Here is a 19,695-nt window from a genome sequence, read left to right on the forward strand (position 1 = left end):
CCCCCCCCCCCCCCCCCCGTAACCCAGCACTTTAGCAGTCTGGGATTCAGATTCTTAGATTATACTGTTTTTGTTTCATTCCCTTCCCCCAGAGAGATAATATTTAACTCACAGGGAATTCTGGTTTTAAGAGCTTGAATCACTTGATTGAGTTAATAGTAAACACAGTGAGTCTGTCTGCTTCTTTGCTAGTCTTTCCTTCTTTTATCCTCTAAATTTAGCATTGAATTACCCCAATCCATTTGGTTCTTCAGATGAAACAATCAGGTATAGTCTTTTAAAGTCCTTTTGCATGAGATGTTATAATCATGTCTGTGACAGATATGAGACAGTGGGTTAAATTTTGCTGTTTTTTTGTCAGTGCTGTCATTTCTTATGGAGAAAAACAGGTAATTAAAAAATGCTTCTTTAGGGGTGCCTGGGTGGCTCAGTGGGTTAAAACCTCTGCCAAATGATAGGGATCCTGGGATTTCCCCTCCCTGTCGGGGCTCTCTGCTCAGCAGGGAGCCTGCTTCCCTTTCTCTCTGCCTGCCTCTCTGCCTACTTGTGATCTCTCTCTCTCTCTTTGTCAAATAAATATATAAAATCTTTTTAAAAAAATGCTTCTTTAGAAGAAATAAGTTCTTAAACTCCAAAGGAAAAATTTTTTTCTCGTAAAACGTAAAAAAACAAGGCCTGAAACTATAGTTTCTGTTTCAAATTTTGGTTTTCATAGCTTCTTGTAATGTTTTCATTAACTTAAAATGCTAGTTGAAATGAACAGAACTAGTTCTCTAGGAAATCTCAGTAGTTAATATAGAATAAAAACATAACCTCATAGATTTTATTGAATTTTTACATGTACTTAATATTTGTTCTTTATCTAAAACAATTGATGAGTCTGCTGGCTGAGCCTAGAAATTGGTTCAGAAAAGCAGAAGTGTGAACTTGGTAATTATGAGAATACATTTACACACATGACTGGAAGGATAGAATCTAATAAAAGAAAGGACAAATGGCATCAAGTGTGATTGGGGTCGGACTTACTAAGAAATAGTGGTAGCAGAAACTTCAAAGTCTTTGTAGTTCTGGGTGAGCACCCTACTGAGAGTACTAGGGTCTAAAAATATGCTCCATTGACTTAAAACCACTGTCTATTCTCTTTTGAACATTTGTTTTGCCTTTGTGTCTTGACATTCCTCTGAAGAACAGAAGGCACATTATAAAACCAGACACTTCCCCCTGCATTCTATGAGGTAGGTAGAATGCATTACAGTAAGTACTTTTTTAGAACTTTGAACCTTAACTCAACAACCCCCCCGTCCCCCAAAAAGTGATTTGCCTGTTGTATTTCTTTGTGTCTTACTGTTGACATGGAGATGAGATTATGCTGTTGTCATAGCCTACCTTTACTGCTAGGCTTGTGGTGGGATTCAGATAATTTAGCAGGTACAGTTCTGTAGTGTGAGTGGATCTTTCCATGAAGCTCTTTTTTTTTCCTGTTATAATTCCTCTGTTTTATTGTTGGTTTCTGTTGTTAATCTCTTTGGGTGCCTAATTCATAAATTAAACTCTATGGTTTCAAGCATCCACTGGGGGTGTTGGAACCTATCTCCGTGGACAAGGAGGAAGACTGTGCTTTGTTCTTTCTTCCATGGCAGGAGTCTTCTGTTTCATATGGAAGTTATGCATGAAGCTCTTTTTTTAATTAATTAATTTTTAAAAATATTTACTTATTTGAGAGAGAGTTAGGAGGAAGGGGAGAGAGAGTGGGAGAGAGAAAATCTCAAGCAGACTCTGGGTTGAGCATGGAGCCCAATGCGGGGTTTGATCTTACGACCCTGAGATCATGACCTGAGCCAAAATCAAGAGTCATTTGCTCAACCGACTAAGCTACGCAGGCGCCCCTGAAGCACTTTGATATTGACTTGATCCCTGCTGAATATTTCTCTTAGTCAAGGTATTGAGTAGGCTTCCAAATTTCCAAGTAATCCAAATTCCTAAATATCCATGAGAGAACTTCCTGAATGCTGAATTAAAAACAAGGGACCACAGGAGGACAGAGGTTGAGCTTTTTGGTGATCAGACCAGGAATTGCTTATGTGAAATCTTTTTTTTTTTTTTTTTTTAAATTGAAACCTTTTCTTGAGCTCACAGATTTGGGTTCTTTAAACACTGTTTTTATGAATAAATGCAGTGGGAATGGAAGCATGACTGACCACGTTTATTTGAGTTTGAGGAATTCTTCATCCCCAGGCAGTAAAATGCCTTTTCTCATGTCTGACTCTCTTAGATTACAGCAAAATGGATATGCCAAATCCCCCAACTTCCAAGTGCATCACTTACTGGAAAAGAAAAGTCAAATCTGAATACATGCGACTCCGGCAACTGAAACGGCTTCAGGCAAATATGGGCGCCAAGGTAAAAAATACCCCCCCAGGGCTATCTATTTTAATATATCGATCCACTGTGACGGGCTTGGCTTTTTAGAACACTTCTTTTGAAATCCTAACCATTTTCTCCTTGGCTTTTCTAGGCTCTTTATGTGGCAAATTTTGCAAAGGTTCAAGAGAAAACCCAGATCCTCAATGAAGAATGGAAGAAGCTCCGTGTCCAACCTGTGCAGTTAATGAAGCCCGTGAGTGGGCATCCTTTTCTCAAAAAGGTACTTCCAGGCATCTAAACTCAGTATTCCTCGCTTCCTTGGACAAGTTGTTTATTTGTTTGTTTTCTGTATTCGCGATTTATTAGAAAAGAAATAAGGATGATGGATACTGCTATTATAGTCAGCTTTCAATAACTAGCTTGGTAAATCTGTAGCTTAAAGAAAAGCCTATTCACCTATTATTCTCCTCAAATAGAATATAACCATGAGTGGATTTTTTTAAACAGAAAAACATAACATTTAGTGTCTACTTTCCTGGACTCTGGGTACAAGCTTCAAAACAACCTTTTTTTGCCTTGTTTGGCACATCTGGTACTTTGATATGGGAAAAGGAGTGCCCAGCATAATGGACAGGAATATACTGATCAAAGGGATATTCCTTGTTATAAATTTAAAATTCATTCTACTTTCTCAAAGAGATAATATTTTTAAAATATAAAAAGGAGGGGCACCTGGGTGGCTCAGTTGGTTGAGAGTCTGCCTTCAGCTTGGGTCATGGGCCCGGGGTCCTGGGATCAAGCCCCGTATAGGGCTCCCTGCTTGGCAGAGTCTGCTTCTCCTTCTGCCCCCTGCCCCTCCACCCCAGCCTGTGCTCTCTGTCTCACTTCTTCTCTCTCAAGTAAATAAATAAAATCTTTAAAAATAAATAAAATAAAAATATAAAAAGCATATAGTGTATTGAGAGCAATTTTCTTTTCCAAAGCAGAATATGACTTTAATTTTTATGCTGCTTTGCTTCTCCTGTACTGTCGCCATCAGCTCTAGAGCTAAGTCGATGTCACCTGTGTTAAAGTTTAGATTCTCAGGAAAACTTCATCTCCTAGGACGTTCAGAGGCCTTTTGCTGTTGTGGACAGCCAAGGAGACCAGCTCTTTTAAACTGAAATCAACACCAGCTGAATGTGAGAGGCACAGTGCTGGAGTTTGTAGACACCACAAAGATAAGAGTTCCTGCTTTGCAGAGGTTTATAGTCCAGTGGATTTATAGTCCAGGAGCTGATTGTTACAAAGCTCTCAGCCTCTTGTAAGAATTGGAGTACTCCTGTGATCAGTTCAGAAGGAAACTGCAGTTCTCTCTTGGGTCGTGGCTTGCCTTTCCCTCTCCATGTCTTTGCTTATATTTCAGTGTACCATAGAGAGCATTTTCCCAGGATTTGCAAGCCAACATATGCTAATGAGGTCTCTGAACACAGTTGCATTGGTTCCCATCATGTATTCCTGGTCCCCTCTCCAGCAGAACTTTATGGTATGTATTGAAAGCACTGGGGTAGTTGTATAAACTGTATGATTTTCTTATGTTGGTCTGCTGGCACTTCTCTTAGGGTAAAGGTTGTTAGATTATACTTAACAAGGCTTGGTTATGCAGGGCAGACTGTTCTTGTAATATATTGACTCTAAATATGTGTGTGTGTACATATATATATATGTGTGTGTGTATATATATATATTTATATCGCAAGTTTTTCTAACTTGTGCTCTCTGAAGTGTACTTCTAGGTTGATGCAGTTTCGTTTTTGAATGAATGAGACTGGGCAAGACTCCAATTCTCCCATACTACTTTGGCCCAGTTTTGTAATATGTGCAGTCAAATGCAGTCTAAATCAGACACTTGAGGCTTAAGCAGGTTGACATCTTCCTGCTGATGGAGCAATCCTTTCTGAATCCCCTAAAGGCAAGATACTCTGAAAGCACCTGAGATAACAGAGGTACACAGGAATCTGTGAGCCTTTCATCTGGGCCTTTGTGCTGATTCCTTCTAGGATTAGTTGTGGTCCTGATAATCAGTCCTCTCCAAATACTGCCATTGCTTATCACCTGTGTGGTGACAGTTCTGCTGGCTGGAGTAGGATACAGGTTTACAAAAGGGAATTGTCTCTTAGAATAAAACTTCACAGTAATTTTACTTGATACTTGGGGAATTAAGAATGACTGTGTTTTCTGCTGGACAACAACAATAGCAAGAATCCATTAGTATTGTTTCTTTAGACAGGAAATGTTCATAGCTCATGCTATAATTGACTTCAGGTTCCCACTGAGTGTAACTGACATGAGTCATCATCATAGCTTTTTGGTATGATTGTGGGAGGTCAGTACTTAGTCTGTATAATAGAATATCCAGAAACTTTATGGTTGCTCAGTTTCTGTTCTAATTGTTGTGGTTATATTACAGGTTATACTCTTGGAAGCCTTCCTTTTCATCTGTGTGTCTCCACTTATGAGAAGAATTAAAATTGAAGACTTTTTAGATTGTTGTTTAAGTGATATTTTTACCTATTTTACAATGATGTTTAGTAGATAAAATTAGATAATGGAATCACTGTGAATAAGTGTGCTGTCAGATTCTAGATGTTGGTGGAAATATCACTGTTAGTACCAGGCTAACCATTTGGTAGTTGATACCCTCAAGTAGTTAAATTGACTTTCTTCCCTAAGAGTAGCATCACCCCCTCCCATTAGAGGTTTTGCCGGCAAAACAAAATGGCCAGTCTTTAAAAATGCAGGAAACTCTGTAACCAAAGGCGTTTTCAGGAAATTCAAGCAGCGAAAAAGGCCCAGCAAAGAGTCCATTAAACAAGAAAGAGGAAATGCATCGTGGATTTGTGGAATGGATCACATCTGGTTTGATTTCAGGTAGAAGATGAGACCGTTTTGTGCAATATTCCCTACATGGGAGATGAGGTGAAAGAAGAGGATGAGACTTTCATTGAGGAGCTGATCAATAACTACGATGGGAAAGTCCATGGTGAAGAAGGTAGTGGTGCTGGGCTCTTTGGGACAAAATTTTATTATTATTTTTTTAAGATTTTATTTATTTATTAGAGAGAGAGTGCACGAGAGAGAGAGCGCAGAGGGAGAAGCAGACTCCTCACTGAGCAGGGAGCCGGATGGAGGACTTGATGTCATGACCCGATCCAAAGGCAGACACTTAACTAAGTGAGCCACCCCGGTGCCCCGAGAAAACTTTATTAGAACGGTGTCCCCTCTTTGGTACATCATCATCTGGCTTTTATCTGCTGCATACCTGCTGAAGTATATTCAATGTCATCACATGACTAGGAGTAAAAATTTTATATTAAAAATGTCCCTCATCAAATTTTATTTATTTATGTATTTAAAGATTTATTTATTTTACAGAGAGAGAGGGAGCAGAGAGAGGGGCAGAAGGAGAAGGAGAGACAGTCCTAAGCTGAGCACAGAGCCCAATGCAGGGTTTCATCCCACAGCCCGAAATCATGACCTGAGCCAAAAACCAAGAGTCAGATGTTTAACGGACTGTGTCACCCAGGTGCCCCCTTGGTTAAACTTTAAAAGGAGAGGTGGCTCAGTGGGTTAAAGCCTCTCCCTTCAGCTCAGGTCATGATCCCAGGGTCCTGGGATCAAGCCCTGCATCGGGCTTTCTGCTCAGCGGGGAGTCGGCTTCCCTTCCTCTCTCTCTCTGCCTGCTTCTCTGCCTACTTGTGATCTCTTGTCTGTCAAATAAATAAATAAAACCTTTAAAAAAAAGAAAAAGAAAAAACTTTAAAAGGAGCTGGGAGCACTGGGTGTTATGTTGCCACTGATGAATCACTAAATTTTACCCCTGAAACTAATAATATACTATGTTAACTAAATCGAATTTAAATTAAAAATTGGGGGGAAAAAGAGAAATGTAAATTAAAAAAAAAGGAGTTGGAACATATATATATTTACTTATATAGTAATCATTTATGTATATAGGAATCAGTGGCTGGAGAGGAAGTTTAGTGCACAAAGAAGTATGGTCCTAGGAGTTTTCCATAAATCCATCCAGAGCCATTTTGTTCTTCATTTCCCATTTTTTTTTTTTTTTTTTTTTTAGTATATGTGCTGCCGAAGCGAGCACTTGTTCTTCATTTCCCTTCCTCTGAGAATGGCAGTAAGCATAATCTCTCTCCTACTTTGATCCAGATATGCCCTGGATCTCCAGAAATTATTTATAATATTCTGACCACCCTGAAAGCGAGTCATTTGGATTTATTTGTAGTTCTAGGAAAGGCTGCCAGCGTGTAAGAAGCGGGAAGATGGGGAGAGACTCCCCATGACTTTGCAAACCAATGGCCTCCGTGGCTGTTTTGACACTTATGGGTACTGTTGAAAGTGCATTTTCTACCCACACTGCCGCCTAGTGTTCAAAGACTTTATCCTAGGTCGTAGTGTAACCCCATAGAGTATTTTAGGAAGATAATGCTATCTTTTGATTCAAAGAAGTCACTACCGAGCCCTCAGCAGCAAAACCAATAAGTTTTCATGTTACCATTCATTCTCTGTTCCATTTGTATTGTCTGTGCACTTTTTTGAGACTTTGGACCATAAATACAGGTTGCTCTGTGACTGAGGAATGAACTGCCCTGTAAGAATAAAGCCTATATAACTGGATTTCCCAGTGTAGACAGCTGAACTGTTGCCTTTGTAAGAGCCAATCAAATTATTGTATATTTCCTGGTTGTTCATATTAAAATGTACATATGTTATCTATCTGGGCCTCAGGAGTGAATACAAGAAAACCTTCCTAGAAGGACTAATGGAGCCCATGCATGTAATCTTCATGTTCCAGAGATGATCCCTGGATCTGTCCTGATTAGTGATGCAGTTTTCCTGGAGTTGGTAGATGCTCTGAATCAGTATTCCGATGAGGAGGAGGAAGGGCACAATGACACCTCAGATGGAAAGCAAGATGACAGCAAAGAAGACCTGCCAGTAACAAGAAAGAGAAAAAGACACACTCTTGAAGGTAAATATTCCGTTTTGAAAGTGGCAGAGACAGGGAAGAAGGGAGAAACAGAGAGGACTGTTGATGATTAAAGGCTGTTGGTGCTTCTTAACTGGTTCCCTTGAAAGGAAGACAAACTAGTGTGTTGGAGAAATATGAAAAGTTATGAAGAAGAAAATGTAATTATCCTATAATCTTACTACCAGGGAATAACCAGCATTAATATTTCCTTCTAGATCTAAGATATGTGTCTGTGTGGAGACACACATGCACAAGAATATATATATATACACATATTAAAGTAAATATAATGCTGTACGCCAACTATAACTCAGGGTTTCTAAAGTACGTGTATAAATGAACATGTTTATATGCATCCTCTGAAATGGGATCATGCCACAGGAGCACACACACACACAATTTTATATCCCTTGCTATTTGATCTTCTGTCATAAGCATTTTTCCATATTGTTAATATTTAATTAACGTAATGTTTAATTATGCTCTGTGTTACTTAATTAGATGTCTGGGGACAGAGTGTCACGCTCCTGTTCTTCAGCATCATCATTATGGTGGCATTCTGCAATATTCACATCTTCCCACAAAAAACCCTATGTTCCCCTCTAGTTTCTTTCTTGGACTGTGGGATTCGTCATTAATGTGTACATGACTCTGATTTCCTTATTATGAGGAGCCTATTCGATAAGTCCAGGTAGCACTGACCTCCTTTATGTGTTCCTAAACAGTCAGTGGTTAGGTTAACACAGCTGTTCTAATCAAAATGCTGTGACAAAAGGGAAAAATGACCAAACATCTTTGTTTGCATACTCTGATTATAGCACTCAAGAGTCTTTTGTCATTTCTAATTCAGGCAACAAAAAGAGTTCCAAGAAACAGTTCCCAAATGACATGATCTTCAGTGCAATTGCCTCGATGTTCCCTGAGAATGGTGTTCCAGATGACATGAAGGAGAGGTAGGGAAAGCTGTCCCACTCAGGCCATGTAGAGTGCTCAGGCAAAACTTTTATTCAAGCCTATTTTTGGTTAATAAAAAGCCTTATAGGGGTGCCCGGGTGGCTCAGTGGGTTAAGCCTCTGCCTTTGGCTCAGGTCATGATCTCAGGGTCCTGGGATCGAGCCCTACATCGGGCTCTCTGCTTAGCGGGGAGCCTGCTTCTTCCTCTCTCTCTTTACCTGCCTCTCTGCCTACTTGTGATCTCTCTCTCTCTCTGTCAAATAAATAAAATCTTTAAAAAAAAAAAATAAAAAAATACAAAGCCTTGTTTCTGGTAAGTACACTGTGATTTGCTTGCACTTCTGATTATTTCCTACTTGCCTCTTTACCTCTAAATGCCCATTCCCATATCAAGGGTCACATTTGCTGGATTTTGAGTAAGTTTGGGCAGAGAACTTTTAAATTCTACCATTTTTCTGGAGAGTTACTCCAGCACCATATTTAGCAAATCTTTCTCTCTATTTTCAGACATATGCCTCGCCCAGCACAATTGCAATGACATACCCACTTAGTTATACACCCTTCTGTCATCAGCGAGACCCATAAAAAACGTATCTTCCCTTGGCAGGCTGTACCTGGATGACTGTCAGTGTTCAAGCTGTACTTTCTCAGTGAAGACATTTCCTTGGAAAGAGTTCTTCTCTCTCTTTCTTTAAAAAAAAAAAAAAAAAAAAAAGATTTATTTATTTATTTATTTGACACAGAGAGAGAGAGAGAAAGAGAGCAAGAGATCGATCACAAGTAGGACAGCAGGCAGAGAGTGAAGGGGAAGCAGGCTCCCCACTGAGCAGAGAGCCTGATGCGGGCCTTGATCCCAGGATCCTGAGATCATGGCCTGAGCCAAAGCAGAGGCTTAATGCATGGAGCCTATTCTATTATCTATCTATTTATTTATTTATTTGACAGATCACAAGTAGGCAGAGAGGAAGGCAGAGATAGAGGAAGAGAAGCAGGCTCCCTGCCGAGCAGAGAGCCAGATGTGAAGCTCGATCCCAGGACTCTGGGATCATGACCTAAGCCGAAGGCAGAGACTTTAACACACTGAGCCACCCAGGCGCCCCTATTTTATTTTATTTTATTTTATTTTATTTAACAGAGAGAAAGAGCACAGGCAGGGGGAGCAGGAGGCAGAGGGAGAAACAGACTTCCCGGTGACCAGGGAGCCCAACTCAGGGCTTGATCCCAGGACCCTGAGATCATGACCTGAGCCAAAGGCAGACACTTAACCAACCGAGCCACCCAGGTGCCCCTCTTATCTCTCTTTTTAAAAATAGGTATCGAGAGCTAACGGAGATGTCAGACCCCAATGCACTTCCCCCTCAGTGCACTCCCAACATTGATGGCCCCAATGCCAAGTCTGTGCAACGGGAGCAGTCTCTGCACTCCTTCCACACACTGTTTTGTCGACGCTGCTTCAAATATGACTGCTTCCTTCACCGTGAGTGGGGCAACTCTGAAATGCTCTCCTGTTCTCCATCTCCAAACTCCATTTCCTTCTGTTTATTTCAGTTAATCACACAGAGTTCCTGGCTTCTGATCTGAAGATGGTTTTACAAAGGGCCAGTTCGATATTCACTTGTTCAGTTGTAGTGTAATGTGCTTTGCATGGTCAGGAGTCAGGACAGAATAACCAGCAACCTAAGTGTCCCTGAGTACCTATTAGCTTTGAAAGGATTATTGATGTCAGAAATGATTAAATTTTGTGCACCCTGATGGTGCACTTCTGTGCACCTGATGGTTTATATCTAAATTTTCCCACAGTGGCTCCCTAATTTTGTTTTGTTCTTCCCCATCCTATCAAGTGGATGGACCATTGGGAACAGGACAGTTTTGTGTTTTCCAGCTTTTCACGCCACCCCTAATGTATATAAACGCAAGAACAAAGAGATCAAGATTGAACCAGAACCATGTGGCACAGATTGCTTCCTTTTGCTGGTATGTTTTCCTTTTTTTTTTTTTTAAATTTTATTTATTTAAATAATCTCGACACCCAACATGGGGTTCAAACTCATCACCCCAAGATCAAGAGTCACATGTTCCTCTGACTGAGCCAGCCTGGTGTGCCTTGCTGATATATTCTTGAACTGTTCTGCCATTGTTAATGCTGTTGAAAATTTAGCAGGAAATGGTTCTTCCGTTTTCTGCTGCTGGGAATACAAACCGAATGAGCCAATACCTAGCAGTCTGTGGGATAAAGCACAGATAAAACACAACTTCTGCTCTTTTTTTTTTTTAACTTTATTTATCCATTTAAAGAGAGCGTGAGCAAGGTGAGGGACAGAGAGAGAATCTCAGCTAGAGTCCACACTAAGCATAGAGCCCGACGTGGGGCTCAATTTCATGACCCTGAGCCAAATCAAGAGTTGAGCCCTTAACTGACTGAGCCCCCCAGGGGCCCCATGACTTCTGCTCTTCAGGAACTCCCAGATACTAAAGACTATGAAATTAGTCTTATGGAGTGAGGAGTGCGTGTGTATGGCAGCATTTTCTTTGCTGTCTTCCTTTACATGCATATAAATGTAAGAAAAATAACACATGAAAGCACTGATGTCTCGTAAGGTAAACAACCAGATGCCAGGTGGACCCTTTCCTGATGGACAGACTTCATGCAGCCGCGTAAATTCCCCTGCGTTCATGTGGGAAGGCAGTAGCTTAGAACTAGAAAGGAATAATTTCACTTAGGCTAGCCAAAGGCACGGTTTTGCTTTCTGCACCATACTGTGAAGGTAGGTAAAGAATAAAATAAAGAATAAAAGAATAAAATACCTTGATAAAATTTCTGCTACCAAATAAAGTCATACAGCCAAGTGCCTTTGGGACCATCTTTAGTGGGGTAATAGAAGAAAAGATGGTAGAACGGGCCACTGGATATATATCTGGAAAATGAGTCATGTGATAATTGCAAAAGAAAAAATAGACTTTATTTTCTCCCTGATATGTATTGACTCCTTCTTGTGTGCCAAGTACCATGCTGGCCCTTACCATGTATTTTCTTACTTTCATGTTTACAACAACATCCTGAGGTGGAGAAACTGTGGGTATTTTTTTTTTTTTTTTAAAGATTTTATTTATTTATTTGACAGAGAGAAATCACAAGTACACTGAGAGGCAGGCAGAGAGAGAGAGAGAAGGAAGCAGGCTCCCTGCCGAGCAGAGAGCCCGATGCGGGACTCGATCCCAGGACCCTGAGATCATGACCTGAGCCGAAGGCAGCGGCTTAACCCACTGAGCCACCCAGGCGCCCGAAACTGTGGGTATTTTGTCCAAAATTTGTTAATGTGTCAGTGGTGGGGCAATAATGAAATTCAAGCTCTGGTCTAACTCCACAGGCCATGCTTGTTAAATTATTCCACACTTGGGGTGCCTGGGTGGCTCAGCCAGTTAAGAGTCTGCCTTCGCCTCGGGTCATGATCCCAGCATCCCAGGATCGAGCCCCACACCAGGCTCCCTGCTCTGCAGGAAGCCCTCTTCTCCCTCTCTCTTTGCCCCTCCCCCTACATGTGTGCTCTCTCTCGCTCACTCTCTCAAATAAAAATCTTCAAAAAAATTAATAAATGACACCATGTTCTATCAACATAGCAGCATTTAGATGGTGTCCCTCTCACAGCGGTTACCCTGGGGCCTCCGTACGTACATGCTTCACAAAGATGCCATCAGTGCCCAAAATGTATGTCTGTGTGTGTGTGTGTTTCACATACAGAAATGTCTGGGCAGTCTTTCTTTTACTGCTTTTTAGAAGTCAGTCCATATTCAGCTATAATGCCTGTTTCCCCACACACATTTTATTAAGAACATTCTCAATCATGCAAGGAAGGTGAAAGATACCTTTGTCTTGGATTTAAAGACATTTTTCCCATATTTGCTTTGTCCCTCTATTTGTTTATGCATATGTTTTGCTGAGCCATTTGAAAATGAGTTGCGGATATTGAATACTTATTTGCAAAGTATTTCAGCACACACTTCCTAAAAATAAAGACATTCTCTTATATAACCACGTTATCACACCTGAGAAAATTCACAAGAATTTCATCATATCATCTGTCCATTCCATATTCATTCCATATTTAAATTTTTTCACCTGTACCAAGAGCAGCTGGGTTTGGGGTTTTCTCTAAACCAAGGTCATCCAGCCATATGTGCTGTTGGGTTATTATGTCTTTTCAGTCTCCTTTAATCTCAAATCATCACACCATTTTTTTTTTCTTTTTGAAAAATCCAGGCTCATTGTCTTGTAGGATACTCTCCCATATTCTGGGTTTGTTTGTGGTTTTCTCCTAGTGTTATGTAACTTGTTTCTCTACCCCCTATTTCCCATGAGCTAAAATTAGCTCTGCAGGCTTAATGATGTTCGAATAGCTGTTAAGTGTTGCTGTGTGTGCACACGGTAGCACGGGCACATGATGTCGAATTCAATTAACTTGAAAAATTCTCTTTTAGAATTTCCTTTAAGGCCTACAGGATATTAATCTGGATATCCTTAGTAATAGCAAACATTTATCCTTTACATGTAGATTTGGTTTTCAGAAACAGCTAGAAGTGTAAGATAGATGATCAGGCTGAATGATAGTTACTTGTTCTTTTTTTTTTAATAAAGCATAGCAATGAAGTAATGAAGTAGTCCTTCCAAGTTTAATATACTGATTTGGAGGGAAGTTCTAGAAGTAAGTAGTGATATTGTACAAATTGAAGGACTACATATTTTATTATTGAAACATAAGCAATGCAGTAGAATAAAAAGAGCAACATGGCCTGGGGACAGGGATTCCTGATTCTTGTTCCTATTCTGGAACAATGAGCTATATACTAATATATGATATGTATATATGGTATAATATATTAGTATCTGTAATATATATATATAACATTTATTATATTAGTACTATACTGTATATTGTATACTATATAGTATATTCTATTAGTGTATATACTAATACATGGTATATATAGTATAAGAGAAGCTGGTCCCTTCCCCTCTCTGAGCCTCATTCCTTCATATACAGGAGAATGTGTTCTCAAATTCTATATAGCTGACATGCAAATGAGTTTTAGATACAGCTCACTGGAAAGTTGAAGATGCATATATTCTATCTTTTTTTAAGATTATAGGACAGCTCCTCTGTGGAGAGGTATAAATTTATAAGTTTTAGAATTTTTTTTTTTAAGTAGACTTCACACCCCACGTGGAGCCCAATGTGGGGCATGTACTCACAATCATGAGATCAAGACCTGAGCTGAGATCAGGAGTCAGATGCTCACCCAGTTGAGCCAAGCAGGCCCCCCTGGAATGTTTGTTAAGCAGCTTTTATATGATCACACTGACATGGTACAGAGCAAGATAATATACTGATTTGGGGGGAAGCCTGTAAGCACAGGTGTTGAAGAAGGTGGTTTGTGAGGTTGGGCTCAGGATGGTGACTCTGGGCCTGTTCCCATTTCCCACCTGTACTGTGTCCGCTGCAGGAAGGGGCAAAGGAGTACGCCATGCTTCACAACCCTCGCTCCAAGTGTTCCGGTCGCCGCCGGCGAAGGCACCACATGGTCAGTGCTTCCTGCTCCAACACTTCAGCCTCTGCTGTGGCTGAGACTAAAGAAGGGGACAGTGACAGGGATACAGGCAATGACTGGGCCTCCAGTTCTTCAGGTATAGGAACAGAAAGCGATCTTTTCTTTCCACTCAACGCCTCTGGTAAATGCGGGATCAGTGCCTAACACTTAAAAGTTACTACCTTTTGAAAATGGTTCATTCTTTCTACAGCTTCTGCTATGGGCAGTAGAGACAGGATATTTTGGTTCCTAAAAGTAGCATGAAGTTCTTTAGAGTCTGTGGCAAATTCCTGATAACTGCATTCTCTCTTCTCCTTATTCTCTTATCTCCTCCTCTCTTAGAGGCCAACTCTCGCTGTCAGACCCCCACGAAGCAGAAGGCTAGTCCGGCCCCACCTCAGCTCTGTGTAGTAGAGGCACCCTCGGAGCCTGTGGAATGGACTGGGGCTGAGGAATCCCTTTTTCGAGTCTTCCATGGCACCTACTTCAACAACTTCTGCTCAATAGCCAGACTTCTGGGCACTAAGACGTGCAAGCAGGTACTGCCAGAGAAGAGCAGGGACACACAGGGCCCTCGTTTCATCCCCTGCTCTGTCAGTCCTTTTGCCATCTTGTGTGGCTGCCCGTCTCAAGGGGGTGCTTGAGGGGGTGCTTCTGGGCCACAAGGTGGGTTCCCCAAACACAGGACCTTCTGCAGATGCCAGGCCTCACAGTGCGTGGGGACCTTCTCTCCTCCTCGCTGAATTATTATTTCTTCCTCTAGCCACTATCTGACTCTCCTGGATGTTTCCACACTCTTTTAGCTTTTTTTGGTCTTTCGTCTTTGTTTTTGGTTCCTACTTTTCTTTCTAAATGTGCACCCCTTTCCCAGAAGGGGCTCCCAAGTCTTTCCGGGGACCTTCTTATCTGCGTGCTCCTTCTCCTGCAGCTGCCACTCCCATCCCCTCCGTCAGTCTCCTCAGTTGCTTTTTCCTCCAGATGGTCTCTCGCTAGCTCTTCTGATTGCCACCCCCCATAGCTGGGCCTGAACTGCACCCTTCTCATTCATGCTGTCACCGGAAGCACAGTCTGGTAGCAGCTGCTGATGCTTTGGAGGCAGTGGGACTTGATGTCCCAGTGTCCCTCCGTCTAGTCCCGACTGCAGTGAGAGGACAGACTGAAGAGCAGGGACAGGGAGTCACCGGGTGTTAGGGCTGGTCTGGGCAACAGGAAAGAAACACCAGAACTGTGCCATGCTGCTCGGCTCCCTGACTTCTGGAGGAGTCTCTCTGGCCTCCTCGTGATGCCTGCCCTTCGAACAAGCAATAGAACCATAAGGAAAAGTGCCCTTTGCTTTCATTTTGGAGCTCACCTATTTCCTTGAGGCCCAGATTCTTAAACTAAACATCTGCAGAATCATGTGTAACGCAATTTTGTGTGTATTTTCCCAAGAAGAATATTTGTATTCTTCATAGAATCTCAAGAGGGTCCATAGCCAAAAAGGAAACGAAAAACAAAAAGCTCCAGAAATAGACAAAGCTCTGCCCTGTTTGTACCAGCAGGGGGAGCTAGTGGTTGGCCAAGTGGTGCTGCTTGTGTCTTCTTTCACTCAGTAACACAGAAGTACCCAAAGTTGCCCTTCTTAAGAAGAGATAGATAGTGTTTGTCAGAATCATCCCATTTAAGGCTTGGTGGGCAAAGCTGTCGATGAAAGCTACTAACCAGGAAAGTTGTAACTGTGCTCAGTATTTCTCTTTTCTAGAGTCAGGCTAGGTAGTTAATGAACTCTGGGGCTATTGATGCCATATCCCAGTGCCACTCTGTCTCTCCCTGAGTGAAGAGATGCTCAGTCAGCCGCCTTGGAGCTCTCCAGAATGCTCCCACGCCCAGCCCCTGGTTGGCTCACTTATCTGACCACCTGGCTTAAGAAGGAGTGACAGGTCCCTTTGGATTTCTCTTCCAGGTCTTTCAGTTTGCAGTCAAAGAATCACTTATCCTGAAGCTGCCAACAGATGAGCTCATGAACCCGTCGCAGAAGAAGAAAAGAAAGCACAGGCAAGGGTTGGACAAAGGACTTTCTGTTCTCTGTGCTCTGACCTCCCCTTGGACTCCCCAGCCACCTCCCTCTTGAGTATAGCATTGCACAACTAAAGGGCCAGCCTTCTCCGTGCTCCTTGTGGGTTTGTGCCTCGGACCAGCCCTTTTCCCCTGTCCCTAGATGCTATGGACCAGGAGATAAATGTCTGCTTTCCCTTTAAGCTCCTGGCCAGTGGGACCAGATCTAGTCTCATGGTTCCACCCTGATGCCATTTCTCCTCGTTGGGTGGTTAGTGACTACTTGTTCACACTTCTCAACTCTGACCAGAGTTTCTTCTTTTGGCACTTGTATTGTTTTTCTAAGTTGCATAATAACACTGTCTTTTAGATAGCTTTTGCTTAGGGTTGGAAGGGTTTTTTTTTTTTTTTTTTTAATTCAACATTCTGCTTGCCTCAGTTCCCTATTGGCTATCACCTACGGAAGGAAGGAACGGACACCAGTTCTGGATAGAGAAAGAAGTCCCCGTAGCTTCTGCTCCCTCTCAGTTCCTTCACTCAGCAGATTCCTAAAATGTCTTCCCACCTCCCCATCCTCAGTTCCCCCACATCCCCGCCTTCCCCAAAGAGAAGGAGGGAGTGGAGGAGGAGAGGGTGAGGGAGAAACAATAGCATTACAATAGACACAGAGGGTAAGGTTTTGTGTTTGTTTTTTAGGCATCTTTGTTGTTTATATTTAAATCTCAAAGCATAGAGCAGCTGGACTCCAGATGGACTCCAGCAGCCCCCACCAGGGTAGAGGCCTCCTGTGAAGGGACTGGGGGAGGTGCTCCCCAGTCATCACACCAGAGTCCCTCAGAGCAGGTCACGTCGATATTTACTCAAATCTGCAGAGTTCCCCGGAGCCGTGACCCAGGTCCATCCGTCTCTCTTTCAGGTTGTGGGCTGCACACTGCAGGAAAATTCAGCTGAAGAAAGGTAAGTTGCAGCAGAGTGCTCTCGGGCAGTTCAGCCCAGGGTCGCAGGGCTGTGGTCCCCCCCCCCCCGCCCCACCTGCAGCTGCACTCCTTGACCCTGCACCGCTTCCGCAGGCTGCAGAATTGTCTGCAGCAGCTGAGAACAGCTCAGCTTCTCACTGCAGCTGAGAACAACTCTCCGAAGGCAGAGTTGTGAGCCCTGTGGCCTCTGACTTGCATAGCGAGCTCTTTGCCAGGTTCCGGTCTTCATTTACTGTTCGGAATGGCTCTCCTGCAGTCCCAGGCCATTTCCACCCTCTCCCCACAAAGAAATCCCCCCATGGCGGCTGCCAAACAAACATCACCTCTGACTGCTTTTCCCTTCAGGTGCTAAATGCGCATCCAAGACAGTGACCAGGGCAGCCTCCCCTAGTGCGGGGCCATTGGACAGTTGGGTGTGAGGACAGCTGGGGGCGCGGGTACAGCAGTGTTGTGGTCTGTTCTTTTCTCCCCTAGATAACTCCTCCACACAAGTGTACAACTACCAGCCCTGCGACCATCCAGACCGCCCCTGTGACAGCACCTGCCCCTGCATCATGACACAGAATTTCTGTGAGAAGTTCTGCCAGTGCAACCCGGACTGTAAGAGTTCTCTGCTTTCCCCGGTAGTCCTCCCAGACAGCCGGCCCTGGTGCAGCCCGCCTTCCCCTCCCAGCCTGTGGCCCTTGCTGCCTCGGGCCTTCTGATGTTCTCTCGGCTGTGTTTTAAGCGTTTTACAGAGGAAGCAAGTACTTAAGATCTGGAAAAGTCGTTTTTTTAAAATCTGTAGGTGTTTGATTCTAAAGGCAGCAATTACACAGAAACAGAAATGTTCCCCTCTTTACCTGTCAGGGAAGAAATAAGCCTGGGAATCGTTTTCCTTCTGGGGCAGTCACTGCCTCCCTTTCTAGGATGCTGTGTCACGACATACAGGGGTTACGAGTCTGTATGTGGCTTAGTTTAGTTTACTACTTGGGAGTTTTCATATCTGTCCCGGCTGGATGTCAGCAGAAGTAGGACAGAGGCTAGATGTGCTTCTCCCTCACTTCTTATCGCTCCGCGCCCTTCCCTGCTCAAGGCTGAGCAGTTTGATAACGGCCTCCAGAGCCTGCAGAACTTGGTGCCTGGGCAGTTGTGCTGGAAACCCCTTCTAACCCATAGCAGATACCAATCTTAGCCACAGCGGAGGGGCACTCGTGCTGGGGAGGGCAGTGGGTGGAGGAGGGTAGCTTAGAACGGATGCATTCTGTTCTCAAAATGATTCTTGTTTTGATGGTGATGATTTAGCAGTGAAAAGCACTGATTTCATTTTCTGTGGGCCACTCACCACCTCCCTTCCAAATTCCACCAACAAGGGGGAGGGAGAGCATTGCTGAGGAATCTCCAGGAAACACCTCTCCGTAGGCAAACCTGCTTTTTTGATTCCCAGGCATGAATGTTGGAAGGCACTCCATGTTCTCCGGAAAGAAACTTGACTAGATGCTTATTGGCCAGAGAGTTTCTCCTCTATTTTGCTAACTTTCCCGGAACATATCACATTGACTTCCTTGCTGACCCTCGAGGCAGACCTGAGCCCCAGCATTGGCCTGCCCCGGTTCCTAACCCTCCCTGTGCCCCCCCCCACCGCCCCAGGTCAGAATCGCTTCCCTGGCTGTCGCTGTAAGACCCAGTGCAACACCAAGCAGTGTCCCTGCTACCTGGCAGTGCGAGAGTGCGACCCCGACCTGTGCCTCACCTGTGGGGCCTCCGAGCACTGGGACTGCAAGGTGGTTTCCTGCAAAAACTGCAGCATCCAGCGAGGCCTCAAGAAGGTGAGGGCTTTCTATGGGCCTGCAGGCTGCATGAGGGAGGGGAAAGATGGAGTTGGCCCCAGCGACCTCTTTCCACCAGCCCCTTGGAGGGCTTCTACATAAAAGGGCTCGGCAAATCCTGAGGGACACACGTGTACTTGAATTTTGAAGTTGTCTGTCCTGGGGAGGAGTTAGAAGCGTGACCCCCGAACTGGCCAGCCTGAGAGGAGCAGAGAGGAGGGACACAGGACCCATCGAGGATGTTGTCTGTTTCTGCTTGACCCGCAGCAGTGAGTTGAGCTCCTCGAGACTCGACTGGGCTCCAGGAGGCCCCCAGGCCTAGAGGAGGAGGTGTTACATTTCCTTTTGCCACCTCCCTTCTTTGTTTTTCCTCTTCCCAGAACAGAGTGGCTGAGACCTTTTTTCTGTTTTCAGATCCTCTTAACAGTTGCTTGTTCTTTCCACCCTGCCCATCCCCGGCACACGTGCACGTCTAGCACACACCCCGCCTGCTCACACATGCCCTGTAGTCTGAGGTTTGACTCCTCTTCCCCAGCACCTGCTGCTGGCCCCCTCAGATGTGGCCGGATGGGGCACCTTCATTAAGGAGTCTGTGCAAAAGAACGAATTCATTTCTGAATACTGTGGTGAGGTGAGTGCTATCGGTTTGGACCACATTCCTATCTGGGGAGATGCTGATGAGAAACTCTGATTTTCTGTGGGCCAGACCTCTATGACTTAACTCTCTAAATAACTCAGCTGAGTTCTTGTGTGGCCCCTTGGGGGATCCCACAGAAGTGTTTGCAATCCTGAGATAAACCACTCTTCTGAAATTCTTTGCTACAGAAGGCGGGGGAAGGCAGGGAACTCTCTTCAGGCTTCATACTGGTCATGGTGGGTGGGGATTGGAATGAACTAACTTGAGCCCTGTCTCCTGTGATTCTCATCATGATACTCAGCAAGCACT

At 43.7% G+C, this 19,695-nt stretch overlaps 1 protein-coding gene across 5 annotated transcripts in view; it reads left to right on the plus strand.

Annotated features, from left to right (window-relative positions):
• The window catches only part of EZH1 (enhancer of zeste 1 polycomb repressive complex 2 subunit), a 36,511-nt gene that overhangs the window by 8,646 nt on the left and 8,170 nt on the right, over window positions 1-19,695 (plus strand). For 2 of the 5 annotated variants that reach the window (XM_059380780.1, XM_059380776.1), the window contains exons 2-17: window positions 1,192-1,235; window positions 2,273-2,400; window positions 2,516-2,644; window positions 3,770-3,889; window positions 5,275-5,395; window positions 7,217-7,393; window positions 8,244-8,346; window positions 9,661-9,824; window positions 10,230-10,321; window positions 13,847-14,027; window positions 14,273-14,469; window positions 15,873-15,964; window positions 16,881-16,921; window positions 17,416-17,541; window positions 18,571-18,749; window positions 19,285-19,380. In XM_059380780.1, coding sequence (XP_059236763.1) covers window positions 2,284-2,400; window positions 2,516-2,644; window positions 3,770-3,889; window positions 5,275-5,395; window positions 7,217-7,393; window positions 8,244-8,346; window positions 9,661-9,824; window positions 10,230-10,321; window positions 13,847-14,027; window positions 14,273-14,469; window positions 15,873-15,964; window positions 16,881-16,921; window positions 17,416-17,541; window positions 18,571-18,749; window positions 19,285-19,380 — 1,935 coding nt within the window. In that variant the 5' untranslated portion in view covers window positions 1,192-1,235; window positions 2,273-2,283. Of the gene's footprint in view, window positions 1-169; window positions 268-1,186; window positions 1,236-2,272; window positions 2,401-2,515; window positions 2,645-3,769; window positions 3,890-5,274; window positions 5,396-7,216; window positions 7,394-8,243; window positions 8,347-9,660; window positions 9,825-10,229; window positions 10,322-13,846; window positions 14,028-14,272; window positions 14,470-15,872; window positions 15,965-16,880; window positions 16,922-17,415; window positions 17,542-18,570; window positions 18,750-19,284; window positions 19,381-19,695 lie in introns of those variants that run through there. The other 3 variants (XM_059380778.1, XM_059380777.1, XM_059380779.1) reach the window with 3 other exon arrangements.

Source organism: Mustela nigripes, chromosome 16 (genome assembly GCF_022355385.1).
Source record: "Mustela nigripes isolate SB6536 chromosome 16, MUSNIG.SB6536, whole genome shotgun sequence".
Classification (NCBI taxonomy): Eukaryota; Metazoa; Chordata; class Mammalia; order Carnivora; family Mustelidae; genus Mustela; species Mustela nigripes.